The 21485-nt window shown below is 37.2% G+C and overlaps 1 protein-coding gene across 3 annotated transcripts in view; it reads right to left on the minus strand.

Annotated features, from left to right (window-relative positions):
• The window catches only part of PLCD3 (phospholipase C delta 3), a 72490-nt gene that overhangs the window by 28885 nt on the left and 22120 nt on the right, over positions 1-21485 (minus strand). For 2 of the 3 annotated variants that reach the window (XM_026683627.2, XM_026683626.2), the window contains exon 2: positions 5774-5935. In XM_026683627.2, coding sequence (XP_026539412.1) covers positions 5774-5935 — 162 coding nt within the window. Of the gene's footprint in view, positions 1-5773; positions 5936-6313; positions 6396-21485 lie in introns of those variants that run through there. The other variant, XM_087945329.1, reaches the window with a different exon arrangement.

Consider the following 21485-nt stretch of genomic DNA (forward strand, 5'->3'; position numbering starts at 1 on the left):
TACCACCTAGCTCCTCTACTGTATATATTGGCAGAAGAGACTCTTTTAGTACAAATTAGGCAAAACCAAGAGATTACAGGACTAAAAATTAAAAAAGAGGAATATAAACTCCAGGCATTCGCCGATGATATGACATTTATATTAGAAGAACCCTTAGAAGCGAGCCCTATACTACTAAGAGAAATAGAAGAATACGGAAAGGTGGCAGAGTTAAAAATTAACAAAGAAAAAACAAAAGTGTTAACAAAAAATGTACAAAGGAGCAGAAGGAAGAACTAGCAAATAAATTAGGTACGCAGGTGGTAAATAAAGTAAAATACCTAGGGATCTGGTTGACTGCTAGATGTTCGTCGATTAAAAAAGATAACCATGATAAGTTAATAACGCAAATAGTTAAAGATTTAGATAATTGGGTCAAATTGCAGTTATCGCTATTGGGACGTATTTCAATAGTAAAAATGAATATTTTGCCAAAATTGTTGTTCTTGTTTCAGACAGTGCCAGTCAAGTTGGATTGGGTTAAATTAGAAAATAGAAGGTTATTAGTATTAGAAGGTTTTGATCTCCAACTTGGCTGGCACACCTTCATGTGGGATGGAAAATCTAAACAACATTCATATTTCCAAAGGCACCATGTAAGAAATGTGTTGTTCAATACCTGGGGAAAGATTAAAAAAAAACACTACCCAAAAGTTCCATTGTGGCTATCTACATTGGAAGCAGTTACACATCCAAATGTATTGGATTATGAAAATATTGTCAGGTATAAAGATTTATTATATGACACTGGAGAGCTTAAAAATAGGAACCAAATACAAATTCAAGGAAAGGAGATAGCATGGTGGCCCTTTGCACAAATACAAACCCATTATAAAAAAGATAGAGAACAATTTGGCTTTAATATGACCCCATAAGAATTAGATAAAATATGGCTAGGAGAGGAAAAGAAAACAATTAGTAAAACATAAATATCTTTTGGACTACAAATTAAAAGAAGAATCTATGATAATTTGGGCTAAAACCGTGGTTCATGGTATTGAATTAGATAAGTGGGAACACATTTGGCAAACAAATTACAAATTAACCATGTCAGTCTCGTATAAAGAAAACTTATATAAAATGGTTTATTGCTGGCACCTACCACCCACGAGACTGGCTAAGATGTTCTCCAACCTACCACCCAATTGTTTGAAATAAAACTACACATAAGGAACATATTTTCACATGTGGTGGACTTGCCCATGTGCTCAGAAATTTTGGAGAAATATTAGAAATTGGATTTTAAATATAACAAAACAAAATTTAAAATTTGAAGCCGAAACCTTTCTGCTAAGTATGATAGATTCAAACATGGAGAAAAAATATCAATATTTAATTTTGCACATCATAACTGCGGCCAGAATAATCTACACACAAAACTGGAAACTGTCTTCCATTCCTTCAGAGGATATGGTAATTAAAAAAATACATGAATGCGCTGAGATGGATAGCCTAACCAAACTGTTAAAAAATAAACAAGATAGTGACTACTATGAAATATGGAACATTTGGTATGAGTGGTAAAAGAAAAGGTAATACTTGATATTTGGATAAGTTATGGAAATGAAAGAATTTTCCATAATTTAATCATAAACTATATAGAGAAATTAAAACATTAAAAGAACGAAGGAGTTATTGTAACAAGGCAGATCACGTCAAGATAAAGATAAAGAAAATTTTTTTAACCATTGCTCAATATATGCTGTAAAATGTATACATGTATGTGTGTGTATGTATGTACACCCACTTCAAACCCCTCCGACCCATACATGAAGCGAACTGACGCCCACCATGAAGATGCGGCACGACCACGAACGCGAAGCCAAACAGCAGGATCACAGCTCACCAGCTCAAATCCCCCAGCAACTAAGACTAACCTGAGCACAACCAAGCCCCCACCTGAACAGAACACACCCCCAAGCAATCAGAACACAGCCAAACCCCCAACCAATGAGAACACACCCCCCAGCCAATCAGAACACAGCCAAGCCCCCACCCAATCAAGTCACACCCCCACTAGCAGTTAAAAGGAAGAAGCAGCTGCAAGCTCACATTACTCCGAGAAGCACAAAACCGAAGACACAAGCCTGAAGATGATGAATGAGACTTCATCGAAACGTCGCCTAGATACTTCCAATTTTACGTGGGAGAAAACCCGAATAACCAAAGATCCAACCAAAGATCGCAAAAACCTCAGTGCGGCTTTTTGGAGGCTTTTACTCGGAGCCAAGCTGCACTAAAGGCCTCCAATAAAGGAACACAATGTTGCCAGCCAGTCAAGACAAAAAAAGCCACAAAACAGACAGAATATATTAGAAACACCAATCAAGCAGAACACAGCAAACTCCAAGACCAATAAACACAGACCAAGACTCCCAACCAATCAGGATGAAGAAAAAATCATTCTGGCACAGCATAGGCTAGCACCAAATTTAAAACAGAAACGGCTGTGAAAGTCTGACTCACAGACGAACACTATACAGAAGCCTGAGGATGGCAGATGAGATTCTGCCAAAACGTTGCTACAACTTTAAAAGCACAACTAGAATTAAAAAAAGAAAGAAAATTAATAACCGGTTCTCCCGAACTGGTGCGAACCGGGTGAATTCCACCACTGCACCACCACCACCTTTCCACTGCAAACCTGCAGGGGTTTTTTAAATTTGTTTTTAATCTTTTGTAATTTTAAATTGTTTTTATAATTGTTTTTATATCTGTATGTTTTATTACATTGTAAGCTTGTCAGAGTCAATTTGAACCATGAGATGGGCAGAATATTGATTAGTAATTCATTGATTAATTACATGTAATAGCATTTCAGTTCAAGGAAATCCAATCCTAGACATATTGGCCAGTTTGCCCTTCAACACTTCCCACTGTCTAAGAAATGCCTTCACTTCTACCTCACCATGTATGAGAATTAGTTATTATTTCTGAGAATCCTAGTTTGGGGGATTTGAATCTCCATGTTTGACATAGCGACATAAAGAAGGAAAAGATACATTAGTAACTTTTGATTAGTACATGTGGGTGCACTCTTATTCTGAATGATGATTTCAGAAAGAGGGTTCTTAGTATTACACATCAAAAAACATTGTGCAGTTTTTCAACTGGAAAGAAAATCAGTACAATGGAAGTAGTGGAAAACAATGGGAGAATAATAGATGTAAGGCAATCTCAACATTTTATGTAAAGGAAGGGAGGGAGGGTGGGTTTGCGTAGCTGTGATGGGATGTCTAACAGATATTAAGAACATGGCAGAAAGAAGAAAATTGTTATTAGAGGGAGCTGCACTATTATAGAAAACTTGGTTTAGTTCAGGAGAGGAAGAAACATTTGAAACTAATTCCACCTTAATTATATCAGGATAAATTCACCTGGAAAATTGCTCTTATGACTTTTCAACATTTTATTATGTTACCCTATGAGCAATTAAAATCTTTTCAGCAACCCCAGTAAGTTTTGTTTCCAAGTGACGATCTATAGCTGGAGTCTCTGAAAGACCAGGAATGGCATTGCAGCAGAGATTAGAAGCCAGATGATAAATTCTGGCTGGCCGTTGTCCTTCTGGACAAAGAAGAGATTGTGAGATCACCCACTTGCATCCTGGGCTGTTGCTCCTCATGAGAAGACTGTATGCCTGGCCTAATGAGTTACCCCCAACAAAGATGGATCACAGAGCACCTGATTGTCAGTTATTACATGCTATTTCACCGTCACATGCCCAAGCAAGTCTGTATTTAAAAAAAAAAAGCCTACACCCAAGCTCTTATATTTAGCAGTCAAGCCACAATTCAACATATTTAATCTTCCTGCAATTTTCCCTTGCCTCACCCTGTCCTAATAAAGTATTTATCTTTCAAGATGCATTCTGGCAAGGCAGTGTTACCCCTATCAAGTTTTTTAAAAAATGTCCAAAGAAAACAAATAAATCTTCCTTCCTACCTCGCACCCTGTTCTCAAGGAATCAACCATGAATAACTCATAGCCAGGAGAGTACAAGTATTTCTTGTTTGCGAATGGGAAGAGCTACTTCTACAAATTAACAGACTAAGCCATGAATCAGGAAGCCCTCAGTCACAATTCTTTTTATATATAATTGACCATTGACCACCTATTCCTCTCCTCCTTCTCTCTCCTCCCTTTTTAAAGGAACATTTAAATTGTTTTCAATGTAGGTAAAAAGGTAAGTCAGAAACAAAGAACTAAAATAGAACAAGAATGGATATTATATTATGGATATGACATAAGTCATATCCATTATATAATAGAGCCATTAATAACTCTGACCACATGGAAAAATAGTGGTCCATTTCAGAGTTCATAGATGGAAAGTGAATACGTATCTTAATCAAAGATTTAAAGTCCTGTATGGCAGAAACTTTGCACTGAAGTAAAACAAACATTTAATTCCTTATACATTGTTACATAAATTCTGAATTTTTGATACAGTTAAATATCACCTATAAACCTTATTTAATTACTGCTCAATTAAGTGTGGCAATTAGAAATTAAATTGATGCAAATTTTGTCTTTCACTACAATTATTTTCCTGAGAAGAGGATCAGAAGTAAAAGGTTTTATTATTTAATGAATATTGATATAATTATAAGTATTAAGAAAAATAGTAGACATATTATTTAATAGTGAACTGACAATCTGTCTTTAGAAAAAGAACAACATTGACATATTTAAATGTAATTCTTTCAGTTAAACTTTTTCTTTGAATCTAGTGTAATTGTTTGCTTGTTTTCATTTTCTTCATACAAAGTGGATTACGAGACCCACAACTATTGTATAAAACATCTAAAAACTATAACAATAAAAGGGGGAAATGGTGAGAAATAAAACTCATATGAAATTAATTAAAGTTGAGATGGTTGCTGTTATTGGTTTATGTGGGATCTTGTAAACTAAAATGTGATAGGATTTTTGAAATGTTTAACTCTGTATAACAAAGTCTATGTGATATTCTATATTTACTGAAAATAATTAATCTTTTGCAAAAGGATATGAAAGTAATTTTGATCTGCTTTCAAGCTCCATTCTTTCATATTTGAATAAACATTTCATATTTGATTTAAATAGGAAACTGAAAATGACAACTGGTGCATACAAACAAGAAAATTTGAATGAAAATGATCTGATGACCTCATGACAGTTTTATAGTGAATTACATTAATCCCAGGAAAGACAAAAATCTAGCTGTGATTACTTGTGAGGAAATAACACTGTCAAAGACAAAGCCAGGATTTTTTAAAAAAAAAAATGGGCAAACCTCTGTTTTTTTCTGTCTTGTCACAATTGTAGCCTCCAATTAGCATCTCGAATAAACAATTACTACAGCGCTATGCTAACATTTTATCCCACAATGGTGGAAAGCTCTGAAGCTGTAAATCAGAAGGAAACCTATAATAATTGGTCCATAATTAGATATGTGTGTGTGTGTGTGTGTATTCCTTTTCTCTCTATCACTATACTCCTCTTCCATGAATCACCATCTTTTCCTATCAACATAAAATTTCCAACTAATTGAGCTTATCAACATTGAACATCAAAGATGGGAAGATGTCTGAGTTTTTAATTCTGGAATAAGCAACAGTAAGATTTCTCTAAGTGTTTAGCCCAGAAATGGGCTGCAAATAGTAGATCATAAGAATTTAAGTTAAACAGGTAGAAGTAACACACTTAGTAAAATTCAGAATAAAACACTTGTAAATACTTTGAAACTTACAAATATGTTTGGAGTGAGCCTTTTTAAAACGAGTCTCAAACCAGATAGACATCCCATCTTCAAGAAGCCGGAACAGCCTTTGTTTCTGGGGCTGATAAGTCTTGACTTTCCAGAAACTGGTTCCCTTCAGCATTATCTTAATATCTTCATCATCCGTCAAACCTGGAGAGAAAACAGCAGGGGGGAAAGATGAAACAAATTTAGTACTTAATGTACATCTTGAAATAAAACAGCAAGAGGCATTGCTTTTTACCATGATTTAGAACTTTTTTTTTTCTGAGCAAACCTTGGAATTTGTAAAATACCGTGTTTCTCCAACAATACGACCCCCCAATAGGAAGACCCAGCATGTTTTCTAGGCATAAAATGAAATTAAGCCCCTCCCCCCAAATTTAGGCCTAGTTTAAAACATGCGAAATTGGGCGGGGGAGGCAGGGCGGGAACTTGCCATTAGGAGTGCCCCGTGGGCAGCTACGCCTCACCATCAGCCACTCCTAACACTATGGTGGAGCATGGAGGACTCCCTTACCCCTCCCTTACCCAGGTCAGCAGGCGGGCGGCATCGGCGTGGATGTCTGGCAGCGTTTCAGCCGCTGCTCAGGCCTCCGTAGCTTCCACGGTTTCCACCGGTGCTGGCACCTCTCTCGCCAGCGCCATCTCCAACAGCAGCATCTGAGTCACTCCCGCTTTTCCTCCATCCCTGTAACAACAGGAAAAAAAACACTTTGAGGTACCTGGGAGCGCCGCGCACTGCGTTTTGGTTTAATCCCGAGCGGCTGGGTGGGCGTGAGAAGAGCCGAGCGAGTGTCTCTGCTGCTGCTACCCTTGGTGCTCCAGCCTCGGGCTCTGGAAGTTTGCAAAAGTCCCGGTGTGCAGCCTGTTCCTTCATTCCAAGTGCCCAGGCCGAGCTGCAGCTGTCCCTCTCTCGCCAACGCCGTCTCCAATAAGCAGCAGCAGCGGCGGGAACTGTGGAAGCATTTCAGCTGCTTCTCAGGTGGGGAGCCACCTCCGTAACTTCCACGGTTCCCACCGCTGCTGCCGCTGTTGTTGGAGATGGCGCTGGCGAGAGAGGGACAGCTGCAGCTCGGCCTGTGTGCTTGGAATGCAGGAACGGGCTGCTCACCGGGACTTTTGCAAACTTGCAGAGCCCGAGGCTGGAGCACCAAGGGTAGCAGCAGCAGAGACTCGCTCGGCTCTTCTCACGCCCACCCAGCCGCCGGGATTAAACCAAAACGCAGCGCGCGGCGCCCCAGGTATCTCAAAATCTTTTTTTTTTCTATTGTTACGGGGACGGGGGAAAAGTGGGAGCGACTCAGATGCTGTTGTTGGAGACGGCGCTGGTGCGCGGGGGGGAGAAATTAATTCACTCCCAAAAAGACGTCCTAGCCGTTTTTGGGGGGCTCAAAAAAAAATAAGGCCTGGCCTTATTTTGTGAGAAACACGGTATTAGGTGGAATGAACTTTTTCACTTAGCTACAATCAGTCAACACCATCCAGAAGAATGGAAGAGGCAAGATAACAACTACAGTTGCCATTTCCCTTTCTCCCCATCTTTTGGTTTTAAAAAGCCTGTATCCTGACATTTTGGAAAAAATAATTTTATGGTAAGGTTTGTAAACTCTTACGATACTTCTTAAGATCCAGTTATCAATGTCTAACCTGCACATTTTCTGATTCTTTGTCACACTAATATGATTCGGACTCAATTTCCAGAGCAGGCAAATCGAAAAGATCACAAGAAGACAAAGACAAAAGAGGGGTGATGGTCACATTTCAGATCCAAAAGACAAAGCACAGGCAATTACTCAAATAGGGCAGATATTTGGGTTGATGAATCAAGATCAACATCATACAGAGCAAGCCATGCCTTTACTAGTTCCTGAATCTATTGATTCAAATTGTTGTACTGTACCTCCAATGACAGCATAGATTTTGATAATAGCAAAGATTAGCCAGAAACTGCCATCCTCAAGAGCTGAATCTGATGCACAGAAAGAATTGCAAACTTGGACTCTATAGTTGGCACCAAATGCCGCCACCTACCTTTTGACCTAGCCTGCCCATTTCAACAGTATAGTTACTACTGTTCAGGAGTTGCTCTAGCTGCTAGTAGGCTTCCAAGCTTCCAAGGTACTGCATTGTTTCATACAATGCTCTTAGAAGACCTTCTACCCTACATGTTAATATATTCTCTAGCCACAAGAGGATCTACTAAATGCCTACTCATAAAAATCCGTGGGCTTAGGATACAGAAAGTGATATTTCCTCATTCAACTGGCCTCCTAAGGTCACCTTCTTGTCCCTTAACAAACAGGTGAGGGGGGGAAAGTCCTTTTCCACAGGGCATTCAGAGAAGTTTAACTGAGGACAGTGACAAGTATTTTTTAAAAATATTCTGTTTGCATCTTAATGGGATTTTAAGTCTCACAATTAGGAGGCACACATTATTACAACTGTAAACCTAAGACACTGGATTATGTTTTGTATCCTATCAGTAAGCGAGAACCCTTCCACATCAACAACAGCTTTATCAAACTCTAGATGGACAGCTCTACCTAACTGGAGAGCAGAGGAAAATTTAGTCTGACAAGTAAGCGGATGTGGAAGTCTGTTCAAACTGGCAAAGGTAAGACATTCAAGGATTCAACAGCTCTTTGATGTGAATATGCTGAATCATAATTCCTGCCAACCTCGGCTTTTATGGTTTAGAACAGGTGTCGCCAACCTTTTGGACCTCAGGGACCACCAAACTCATAATTTTAAATCCCAGGGACCACTAACCGGTTCTGTGGGTATGGCCTAATTTGTGGGTGTGGCTTGGTGGTCAAGTGACTGGCTGGGCATGGCTTGTATGTAAATATTATAAATATTTATATAAATATTGAATTTTTTTATAAAAAGGGGAAACTTTTATCCAAAATCAGGCAAAGCAGGCAGGCAGATTGAGTTGCTCACAGAATCAGATTCATTCAGAGATCTATCTATCTGTCATCGGCTAGCTCAGTCTGTCACATAAAATTTGCTTGCAAGCGAACTCATAAAATTTGCTAGCAAGCAAACTCACAAAATTAACTCACAACACACCATGTATGTAAATATTGAATTTTTTATTTAAAAAAAAGAGCAACTTTTACCCAAGATCAGGCAAAGCAGGCAGGTAGATTGAGTTGCTCACAGAATCATTCATTGATCTATTTATCTGCCATTGGCTACTTGAGTCTGTCACATAAAATTTGCTTGCCGTGAGTCTGCATAATAGAACTTTCAGTCCTAAGGGAGGTTCGGCTGTTTATTTATTTTATTTATTTTTATTTGTCAATTGCTTACAAGATAATAGTTATAAGTAAAAGCATAGTTATGAATACATGGATACATATAAGAAAAATAAAAAATATATAAAAGAAACAATAGGACAGGGACGGTAGGCATGTTGGTGCGCTTATGCATGCCAAAGATCTAAATTATGCAGAGCCAAAGATTTAAAGACCAGCTAGAAAGCAAGAAATCCAACCATTTCCTGCTTCCTAGCTAATCTAAATCTCCTGGCACAGCAGAACAGCTGATGGTCAGGAAAAAAAAGGAAAAATAGCAACTTAGCAGGCAAGTTTGCTGGGTAAGAAGTGAGTGGGCGGGAAGGGTTCCCGCGGGCCATGTGAGTGGCGCAGCCTTGTGTTTCTGCGCAGCCTGGAGTAATTACTTTGGGGGGGTGCTCTAGGGGTGACATTTCTCTGCGGCCCACCAAAATTATCTCGTGGCCCATGGCAACTGCAGGTTTAGAAGATGATTGGAATATGGAAAACATTGAACCACTGGCAAAATACACATAAGAGAGAAGTACATAGTTCAATATTACTTTTCATTGTGGTTTAAGCTTTCTAAAAATGAAAGCAAAAAAAGATCAGTATTATACTTGGAATGAGGAAAATAAAAATGGAAATACAAAAAATACAATAAATGCGTCCACTTATAGGATGCATATGACCAAATATATTCAGATGGACACTTTGATCCATAGGATGCAAAGTTGCTGCACCTTTTATTCTGGAAAAATAGACAAAAACTTTGGTTAATCCCTGTTACCAGTTTCTGATTGTCCCCCAAAGGGACAAATGATTATACTTAATATTTAATCTTCAGGTAAAAGGCTTAATAGCCAAATTAAAAATTGCTTTTTCTGCCACATTCACAGATTAAGAAGGCAGTTGTGTTGAAGAAGCTTTATATTTCTTACTAGATTATTATCCTCCACTTTCTGTTGGGGCCTACATAGTTTCAATGTTTGGATAACAGAAAAAAAAACCGAAACAAAGAGATACACTGTATCATTATATATTAAGAAATTCCGACTTCCAGTTCAGGCTTCTTCAGCGACGGACTGAAATCCACGATCATGCATGGTTTTGATCCGTGCTTGCCACTGGAGCACCCTGAGCCACCCGGATTCGGGGCTGAAGCCACCCCGTAGAGGTGGTGAAGAAGGGGGAGCCATCAGCGGGGTTGAAGAGAGCTGCATCTCTCCTCAGCTGGCCATTACTCCCTTTCCCAAAGGCAGTTGCAGCGGTGGTCAGAAATGGCCACCTCAAAGAAGAACCCGACTGGACAAGATTGTACAGGAGGAAGTTTAAAGGAGAAAGTTTGACTGACCGGGTTGAATGGAGAACATCTATTTAAGGTACCTGGAACCTGAATTTTAAAGACTAATACTATTCCTAAAAAAGATCTTAAGCAGTGAAAGAGAAAGGGAAAGGAAACGGAATTGGCTTTTTTTCCTCTAATATTGACAGTTTTAATTGACTTGGAATGTTAAGAAGAAGAGATTCGAATAAGAAATTGATACTAATTCACTTTGACATTAATAGGCTATTTCTAGCTGAAAATAAAGTGTGAAAGGGATAAAGATTCTTGGATAATTTAAAAATTTTCTTTAAAAAAAAGAAAGAAAGCAGAGGAGGGAAAAAGGAAACAAGAAGTTGGAATCTGGAAAATGGAGGAGACCACCTGGAACTTAAAAAAAATCGATAGTGGAATTTTAACAAGGCTTGCAAAAGATATATTGTAGCTGAAACTTTGTTACAAGATAACAAAGCCCCTGGAAAGAAAAAGTGAGAAAAGAAGCAAGAAACAGTTTTGGATTATTGGATGATTCCTGGAATTTTGGATGGTGGATCCTAATGAAACAAAATAAAATCAATTGGGGGTTGCTTAAAATCTTTTAAAATGGCATTACTCCTTGAAGAGTTAAAAATGAGACTTAAAGAACAAAAAGAAGAAGCACACGAGGGAAGAGGATCTTTTGGCTTCATATTTCAATTTTTAGAAATGGAGATTTTGAACTATGAAAGACAACATTTTGAACTATGAAAGAAACGCTGGCAGAACAAGAAGGGCGGGATAAAGAAGAAGCCATCTTTAATGACCAAGCAACTTTAAGCGGGGTAAAAAAGGGAAAGGGGGGAAAGGGAGTTAAAAACTTAAGGATTGAAGCAACAACCAAAAAAAAGAGTAATTTGAAAAGCAATCATATCAGGAAGAAGCAGAAGGGTCACAGAAGGGAGAATCATATATAAAAGGGAATAAAAAAGGGAGGGAGAAGAAGATAGGGAAGGAGGAAAGGAAAAGAAGCTACAAAAGACAGAAACAAGATTATAAAGGTACAGGAAAAGCGTACAAAAATTAAAGGTATAAACCTATTTAAAAGACACAGAGACAATGGTTAAAATTTAACTTAAGGAGAGGATTCTGCAAGGGTGCATGGGATAGTATTGTTATATTAGAAATAGAAAAGGATTAGAAAATATGTTTAGATGATTAAAGTGATAGAAAAAATTTGAATTGATGTGTAATGGAATATTTGTTTGTAAAGAGAATAAGGCTCTCAATGATTTAAAAAGAAAGTTAAAAATAACTGAAAAGAAACATGGAAGATTTTTATCAGTTGATAAGATGAATTTGAATAAGAATAATAATTTTATTGACTACTATTAATAACTATTGTTTTGTTTTTTATTTAAAGACAGTAATAAGTAAAATATGAAATATAGATGATTAAAGTGAAAGACAACTGATATTACTAGGTAATGTTTGTTAAAAAATAGAAATGTAAAAGATTGTTATTAATATTAATGGCAGAGCTGTACTTGAATAGAATTATTCCATTTACTATTGTTTTACACAGATATATATATATACATATATACTTTTTTCTTTTAAGAATTTAGTGTGTATTTTTAAGGGAAAGTACCAAGCAGAATTCGATTGAAAATAGGTATGTGTTATAAAATAGAGTTTAAAAAATGAATGTTATAACTGTAAAGGTGTAACTTAAATTTTTAAACAAGATTTGAAAAAAGATACAAAGGTGTTACACTCCAGTCTAGTAATTACAGGTGAAAATTTGTTTTATGAGAAAAGATAATATGAAATTGTAAACAGGACCGACAAAAATATAAAAACATTGATTAGAAAGATTTTAAAAATTAGAAAAAGATATGTAATTGAATTAAGAAAGGGGTGAGATAATTTAAAATAAGACTATAGGAAGTAAAGAAAGGGAAAAGCTATTAAAAAATTGCGAAAATAGGTATAAGATATGGATTAGAATGTATAAGATAAATATGTATTGAGTTTATGTCTGTATGGAGAAGTGATAACCCGGGGTCACGCTGTTCTCAAAAAAAGATATTTTATTTGTATTTATATGTTTTGTGAAAACTTAAATAAAACTTTTATTAAAAAAAAGAAAGAAAAGAAATTCCAAACGCAGGCGGGGCAGGTATTTTTCTATGCCACACCTAGCCTGCTGCTTGTCCAGCAGAATACTTCATAGTGTTTCCTGAAATCTATCAGCAGAAATATTTCTGTTTCTCTTAGTAGATGAGGAAATAGAAACAGGCATAGAGATAAGATTCATTTGGATATCATTTTTAAAAAAACAGAGGAAAAGCATTAAAATCAATGTACAAAAAGTACATGACTGAAATCTAGATTATTCAAGATAAATATGAAAATTTCTGAATGAATCTATTATACAGTAACTTTTTTAGAAAGAAAACACTTCTGCATAAAGTATTACATAATCTGGAAATCATTCCATAATAATATATCTTGGCAAATAACATAGCAAGTAATTTATTTGGAATTTTAAATGTTCCATGTATGTTACATATACAAATAAATATGCAATATATGTATATATGGCTCAGGCAAGCAAGTGCAACTATGAAATTTGTAGAAATACAGGTATGAACTGTACCAATATGATGCACTGCTGTGTGTGTGTGTGTGTGTGTGTGTGTGTGTGTGTGTGTACTTCTGATGACCATTTGCTACCTCCAAATGTTTTCATGTTCTATCCCTGAGAGCAATTGATTGTAAACAGACAATTTGTACTACTGGAAAATGAAATTTGGATTAGATTAGATTAAAAATGATCGCTAGATTAAAGAAGCTTATTGGGATCAAGGTAGGAAAAGGTCAGCCTTTTCTTCTTGGATATTATTTTTATACTTAAAAGCTAACTCACCACAGCCAATTTGCCAAGGCCAGCTCACCATGGGACAATTCACTTGGCCAACTTGCCACAGGACAAGAGTTACACTAATATCGAAGAAACAGTGGAATAGAATCATTAAAGAAACTATGCCAAAGAAAATTAAATCTGAATGACAAAAATTAAAATAATTTTTTTAATAATTTAATAATTTTAATAATTTTTAACCATTTTAAATAATTAAGTTTAATTGTTGAACTGTCCCACAGCACATTGTCCTGTTGCGAGTTGACCATTGCGAGTTCTTCTGCAGTGAGTTGGCTACGGCAAGTTGGCTGGGTCTACCTAATGGGGACCAGCCAGCTCATCCAGCAGTTGTTTGTGTTGCTTCACCTGGAGTAACAATGCCTAAACTGGACACTTCCCTGAAGAATTGGGAGGTGCAGAAGACTCTCCCGCCAACTTTTCAAGCAAGCAAAAGTCCTATAGTTATACTAAGCCAATCCATTGAAATTACCGCCCAAACTAGAATACCAAGATGCGACTGAGACATTTTGCTTAAACACAAGGGTAGTACCCATCTGTCCTTGTCCTGCTCCTGCAAAGAAGTAGGTAGTTAACTGTAACTCCAACACAGCTAACGGGGAATAGCTCTCTCCACCAACTGAGTGGAATGTAGGGCAAGCTAAAGCATATACACACATTTCTTTCCTTTAACACCTCAATGCTACGTCCTCCTGATACAAGAACTTTCCTAATGGAAAACCTGCACCACATGTACACACACAGAGACGTTCAGCCAAAAATGATAACAGCAAGAGCAGCTGAGGAAGAAGTAACTGAAACTGGAAAATTTAGTAAATGGATTTTAGTAAAATGAGAAAGCTGTATATTCCAGCTATGTCTTTACTACCTACTGTATTATGACATTTTTCCCATGAAGAAGAAAATGGAGAATGCCTCTCAGATCAAAGAATAACAGAGTTGGAAGGGAGCTTGGAGGTCTTCTAGTCCAACCCTCTGCAGGAAACCCTATACCATTTCAGACAAATAGTTATCCAATCTCTTCTTAAAAACCTCCAATATTGGAGCATTCATAACTTCTGGAGGCAAGTTGTTCCTCCGGTTAATTATTCTAACTGGCAGGAAATTTTTCCTTAGTTCTAGGTTGCTTCTCTCCTTGATTAGTTTCCACCCATTGCTTCTTGTCCTGCCCTCTGGTGCTTTAGGGGAATAGCTTGACTCCCTCTTCTTTGTGGCAGCCCCTGAGATATTGGAACAGTGGTATCATGTCACCCCTAGTTCTTTTCATTAAACCAGACATACCCAATTCCTGCAACTATATGATTTAACCTCCAGTCCCCTAATCCTCTTTGTTGCTCTTCTCTGCACTTTTTCTAGAGTCCCAACATATTTTTTTATAATACGGTGATCAAAACTGGATTCGGTATTCTAATCTAACCAAGGCATTATAAAGTGGTATTAACCTCCAGGGTGATCTTGATTCTAGCCCTCTGTTAATGCAGCATAGAATTACATTGGCTTTTTTGGCAGCTACAGCACACTACTGCCTCATATTCCCACAGATATCATAGAATAGCCAGGACATATTTTACAGAACAGAATAACGTGGAGAAATAAAAGGGACTGAAGAAACGGGGGGGTTTGGAGAAAATGTCCAGTTTCTAAATCTCTCCCTACCTCAAATCAGCAAAACCAAGCAAAAATAATCATAAATACAGAGGGAAATAGAGGACCACCTAGATCGCTGTTTCTCAAACTCTGAGGCTGAAAAGTATTGATCTTGCTTGTATCTGTTCACAATATCAAGCACGTATACATACATGTCTTTCAATTCTAAACTTAACAGAAAAGTCCAAAGTGAAGTTGTTTCCTGTACTTTAGGCAGAATAATTTCTGTACATGGTGAGAAATGTCCTGCTCCTGGGCTCCACTTGAACGGAGGAAGTTATTGTTATTTGTTCCAAGAAGGAACACGGGAGTGGTGTAATTTTTCCAGAGATCATGCAAATCCATGGGGTGCTGGAATGCAATGGGGTGGAGGAAGAAAGGTTGAGGATGTTGTTGATAGAAAAATGGGCAAAGATTCCTGTTTGCAGCTGACTCCTCCTGGAGAGCTTCAGTTGTGTTACCGTCAGCATCATTCCAATACAGTAAACACAATGAAAATGGCACCACACACGGTGTTATCGCTTTTCCAGCTGTTCTTAAAAAAGAAAAGCCAATGACTTTTTTCCTAGCTTTTGGCCACAGTTAGAGATTTTAGCCTATATTTTAACAAGGAACAACCACATCATCACTGTTGCTTTAAAAAATATTTCTCCTGGCTCTGATGCTTAACTACAATGCGGAGAGGACTACAAATGTTTTGATTTTGGCCAGATCATTTGTCACTTTCTGTACTTTTCTTTATCCATCCCACAGATCCCATCTGTATTTGTAAGATTTTGTTTATAGCCAGCTGAGTGGCAATAGGTCAAAAGGATGTGTGTAAGACTAACTACAGGATCAGCCATGGCTTTAACAGATGTGTTTAACACAGAATTATCTTTTTAAAGAGCATATTATCCCTTGCAGATTCCAACATTAAAATAAACAAGCAGATATATCTTGTATGAATTCATATATGAATAATAATAAAACAGTGATAAAAGCAGATCAGTATGCCACTTCTATACGGAAATGGATTTTATCAGCTTAGAATCTGTTGGGAAGGGAATCACACCACCAAACTTGCATACTTTTTCTTACTATGCAACAAGTAGCCTCACTTATCTAGGTTTTTATATGCACAATGTTTGCATTCACTTTCAAACCTTAAGTTATTTACAAGAAGAACCTTGGATCTTGTAGCTAGGAAGACTCATGCAGGAGTTGTTATGTTTTATTTGTCACAGCATTCCATCTCAAGATCCCAAGTGCAATTTTTCTAAACAGGACAATTTTGCAAGAAAAATAAGAATAAAAAATAAGTGCTGGGGGCTTATGAATTGTTGGATAATACACACAGAGAAAAAAGCAATATAGGCAAGAGAAGAAAGTCACATACAGTTAAGATATATTAAGCCTTCAAATATCTTTATAATACTTGTTATCCATATTGCATAGTTTAGCAGAGTTACACCAGAAACCACACACACACACAAAATTTACAAAATCAAGTGTGAAACAAGGGAGGAAAATGACGGAGGGAAAGACTTAAACTGCAAGCATTTATCAAACTTATAGTAATTTAATGAAAAGCAACTGATTGTTCCAAACAGTCCACACAGAAGTAATCTTACAGAATTCAACGAATTGTACCCAAAGTAAATGTTTATAGACCTAAATCCCATAAGCTAAGACTGCTGTGTTATTTTTAGAATTGTATAGATTAGAGAGCATCAGCTGTTTTGGACCTTTATTTTCTCCTACAAATTAGATAAAAAGATGAGGGAATCCTGAAAATGCTAATGCTCCAACAAAACCAGAATGGATCAGGTTTTATTTTGGGGACAATTTAATTTGTTTCTCATAAACTGTCCCTTGTTGTTTTTTCTCTGCCATTCCACTCTCTTATCAGACTGGTGTTTTTCAACAAGAAGGGGATGTCCCCTTGCTGCCACACAGAAAATAAGTAAGCCGTAATTTCCCTTCCTAAAGCAGCTGACATAAAAGCTTAGAAACTGGTGGAAACCTAATGGAACCAGGAGAGAAGACCAGAGAGAGGGCAGACCTTTCAGTACCCAAATATGTATGCTGGGGTAGAAGAAATTAAGCATCCTGGCCAAGCATTGGGGATGACTGCAAATGGAGCGTATGTATATGTAGAATGTGCTCCAAAAAAGTCAATACTCATTTTTTTAAAAACTAATCCCACTGTTGCAGCTGCCATCTTAACTCTTGGGACCATACCCCGCAGACACTCCTAAAATGGAAAAGGTGGTAGAAACTCCTCATTTTCCTCTTCTCTCCATGGCAAAAAGCAAGAATCTCCTTCTTTTGTCACCCTTTTTTATTGTCTTCATTTGAAACACCTGCCTGTTCCTTTCTCCATTACCCAAACTCAAGACTTGCATCATTCAACTACCTCCATTGCCTCTCCTTCACTAGCTCTATTGCCTTTCTTTTATTTTCTTTGTAAAGACTATTTTCTCAATGGATTAATATATTCCTTAATCATCATTATCATTATTTATCAAATTTAGATACCACCTGTCTCCCAATGACTCTAGGCAGCTTAGAAGTGTTAAAACATTTAAGAACAGAACAATAGAAAGCATACACACAAACAAACAACATAAGACAGTAATATAAGACAGAAGTACAATGATGGCAAAGAAAATAAACCAAGAACACAAAGAAAAAAATGGTCCCTTCAAAGACCTGTGCAAACAACCAGTTTTGTAGGGCTCTTCAAAACCCAAGCAGGATAGGAGCACTATTTGAAGAGGGGGGTGTTTTATTTCAGAGGATAGGTCCTGCTATAGAGTAGTCATGTTTAGGATAGGTGGCACTGTTTAATCAATGGAAACCTGACTGTGCCAGACATGCCAGTTCGAACCAGTTGGTTTGATATTATGGGAGACAGTCCTTCAAAAATGACTCCCTGTGCCCTATTTCTTCTTAATCCCAGGCTTTAAAAAAAAACACCTCTTCATTCTCTACAACTAGGGGTCCAGGCACCCCTTAAAAAACTCGGTCCATTTAGATGTTGTCAACTCATTCGTGCTCATCTGACATGAGTAATTTTGGGGTTATGGTTCCAGTTGATCTGGGGAACTGAAATTCTATTTAATTCTTGAATGGGGTGTTACTCCCCTGGACAGAATTGAAGAACAACGTCCAACTCTTGATTTGCAACTCACGCTTAAGGAGTAGATGACAGGTATAACTAGGGGGGCTTTTGCACAAATTTAATCCTGTACTAATTGCACCCATTTCTGGATCAGAAGACCTTGCTCAAGGTCACTCCTGCCCTAGTCATTTCTTTGAGCTATCCCAATGCATTCTGTATGGAATTGTCCCTAAAGACCGCCCAGAAACTGGTCCAGAATGCAACGATGCAAGTAGTTTTGGGATCCCCTCTTCCTGGGAACATCTTCCCATCCCGTCAGATTGAATAAGATTGGCTTATTCCAGATCCCCTGTGTTAAATGTTGTTGTCTGGCAAGGACCTAGTAAGTAAGTCTTTTCCATAGCTGCGCCTACTCAATAGAATAGCATTCCCCCCAATTTGCTTTGTTTCTTCCGAAAGGCTACAAAGGTCTGGTGTTTCCTTCAGATACTGTGGCATGATGGGAGGTAATCCCAGCATTCTGTGTGATTTTTGAAAGGGTATTGTCTTGTATTGGTAGTGTGCTAAAGTTTTCTGTGTTTTAATTATCTGACTGCTTTGTTTTTCAGCCACTTCGGGTTGTTTCATGTAATATAAGTGGCAATATAAAATCGTCAAAAGGTAAAGTGAAGTCAAGTCAGCATTTGTATCCTGACCCGAAATCATAATCTAATGAAATTCCTGCAGAAAATATAGATCATGCATATCAGGATCACAATACTGAAGCTAATCTACAGTAGGATTGCCAGATCTGGGTTGCAAAACTCTGCATGACCATGGGATGGCAGCAGAGAAATACAAAATGATGCCTCAAATTTGGTAGCCATGAAAATTCGAAAATCATTTTATTCCTTGTTGGCATGAGGGGAAATTGCAATAAAATGTATATAATGTGTCCCTTGGATTAGCTTCGATATGATAAAACTGCAAATGTATAGCTTACTTTAGTCCAGAATCCAGAGGCAATTCAGTAAGCTAGAAGCTGCCTAGTTTAATGTTGGCTAACATGTACACATGTGTTATTAAAGATAAAATTATCAAGCACATAGTAGGATAGGGATGAAGAAAAGTCAACATTAGTCCTGCAAAAAGTAAATTCCATTTGGTTAACCTTTTAAATGCTTCAAATATAGAAACAAGCAAATAGGTCAATTTTGGTTGGAAAAACACTGGTCACTTGCATTTGTCAGGGGATGGATATCATTTATTTATTTATTTATTTATTTTTGTCAATTGCTTACAAGATAATAGGTATAAGTAAAAACATAGTTATGAGTACATGGATATATATAAGAAAAATAAAAGAAAAAATAGGACAGGGACGGTAGGCACGTTGGTGCGCTTATGCATCATGGTGGCTTATACATCATGGTGGATTTATTACAACTCTTATGCATATTGGGACTTCCACCCCCACTCAAAAGGCAATTTTACACAAAGGTAACATTTTAATAGTATAACCTATGTTTTAGGTTTCTTCTTCTTTTCTTAAGAGAATGAGAAGTGAAATACAGTAATCAGGAAGGAAAGAATGGGAGGTAAAAACAGAAAGACTGTTTGTTATAGTTTGGAGTTAAGTTGACAGTCTCTTTGGTTTTGGAAATCTGAAGTTAAAAAGTATATGTGCATCAGGGTTTGGCTACATGCATGTAATCCCTATGTCCTCCTCTGAATTCCATTACACAGTGGCAAAAAATATGTATTATTTTGCTAGAATCTAAGACAAAACATTTAGTAAGGTATAGTTTTGGTGAAAACAAGATGACATATGAGTAGACAAAACATTTAGTAAGGTATAAATAGTTTTGGTGAAAACAAGATGACATATGAGTAGAACGTCTTGCAGAACTGCTTTTGACCTGGAGGGCTGGAAGACTTACATAAGGACACCAAGATTAAATATAGATACAAGGAATTTCTTCTGCAATACTCACTGGCAGTTTCTATGACGCAGTAGTGAAATGACTCAGATGCTGTGGGAAGTAAAGCTGAAATAAAATTGAGCTGGGCATTTCACACAGATTGACATATTTCAGAAAAATGTAATGCTACCTTAGCTCTATCTTCCTTTTATTGTGAGATTTACTGAGTTGACGTGGCTGTCTGAGCCCAGGACTAACATCAACACATCATATGAAAAATCACCCTATGTAAAGTGCAAAAGCAGAAGGAGAATATTGCAAAAGAGACAACGGCAAAAGTGATGCAATAAAGCTCTTCCACCATTCTTACTCAGGATAAGGAAAATGCATTCTGCAACTGAACAGAGGCATTTTCATTTTATTTAGTTTCATTTTCTAAAGAAAAAAGTGCAAAATCCCTTCACCTGGGAATCCCAATTAAGTACGTAATATTCTGAACGAATTGAATTTGTTAATGCTACCGTGTTTCTCATATAATAAGGCCGGGTCTTTTTTTTTTTTGAGCCCCGAAAAAATGGCTAGGCTGTCTTTTCGGGGGGTGACTTAATTCACACACCCCTTGCATCTTCGGGCAGGCGAGCGGCAACGGCTTGGATGTTGACCTCGGCGTTGGAGGGGCACTTTGTATCAGGGTCAACGCAGGCAGCACCATATCCGGATGTGCAACAAAAGTACTTCCTAACAGCAAGCCCCCTGCCATTCCTCCCCCATTTCGCATGTTTTAATATAGGCCTTAATTTGGGGGGAGGGGCTTAATTTCATTTCATGCCTATAAAACATGCTGGGACTTCCTATTGGGGGAGGCCATATTGTTGGAGAAACAGGGTATGAGTAGCCATATATTAGCAATGTCCAACTGTGTAATTTATCCATGCTTTAGTAGCAAGGTTAGTGTTTCTATGAAAAAAAATCTGTACCTTCTTTATCAATAAAAAGTAGTTTGAGCTATATGAACTTTATTTGAATTAAATACAGTGCAAATCATAACAATATAATAGTAGTAATTAAACGAATAAATAAAAAATAATAATTTTGTGTGGCAAAAGATGTCATTTAGTTTACAAGGTTTCCATACCTGAAAAATCACCAACAATAATATTTTTTAAAATGTGGTTAGTAAAATTCAGTATGTGGACCAAGGGCAGACCTCTAAGCATCTCAATCAGGCCTTTTGGCCATGCCATTGATCTTGCTCCATGTGGCTCCTATAACCACAAAACCAAGAAAAGAAACCTTGCACAAGCTGGGGAGGGATACTAAAGATTGAATTGTTATGTGATTATTCTTAACCAGTAGTGGACCTTGTTAAATTTTACCCTGATGTCAAGGACCTGGGCAGTTTTAGAAATGTAAATGAATCTAAAAGAAGCTGCAAGAATACTTCATTTTATTGTGCTTTGTTTTATTGCATTTCACACAATCTTTTTATTATTATGTTGCTTTTAAAATTATGACAGAAAAACA

This window comes from Notechis scutatus, chromosome Z (assembly GCF_049901735.1).
Source record: "Notechis scutatus isolate UNSWTSFEM ecotype Mainland chromosome Z, rNotScu1.2, whole genome shotgun sequence".
Lineage (NCBI taxonomy): Eukaryota > Metazoa > Chordata > Lepidosauria > Squamata > Elapidae > Notechis > Notechis scutatus.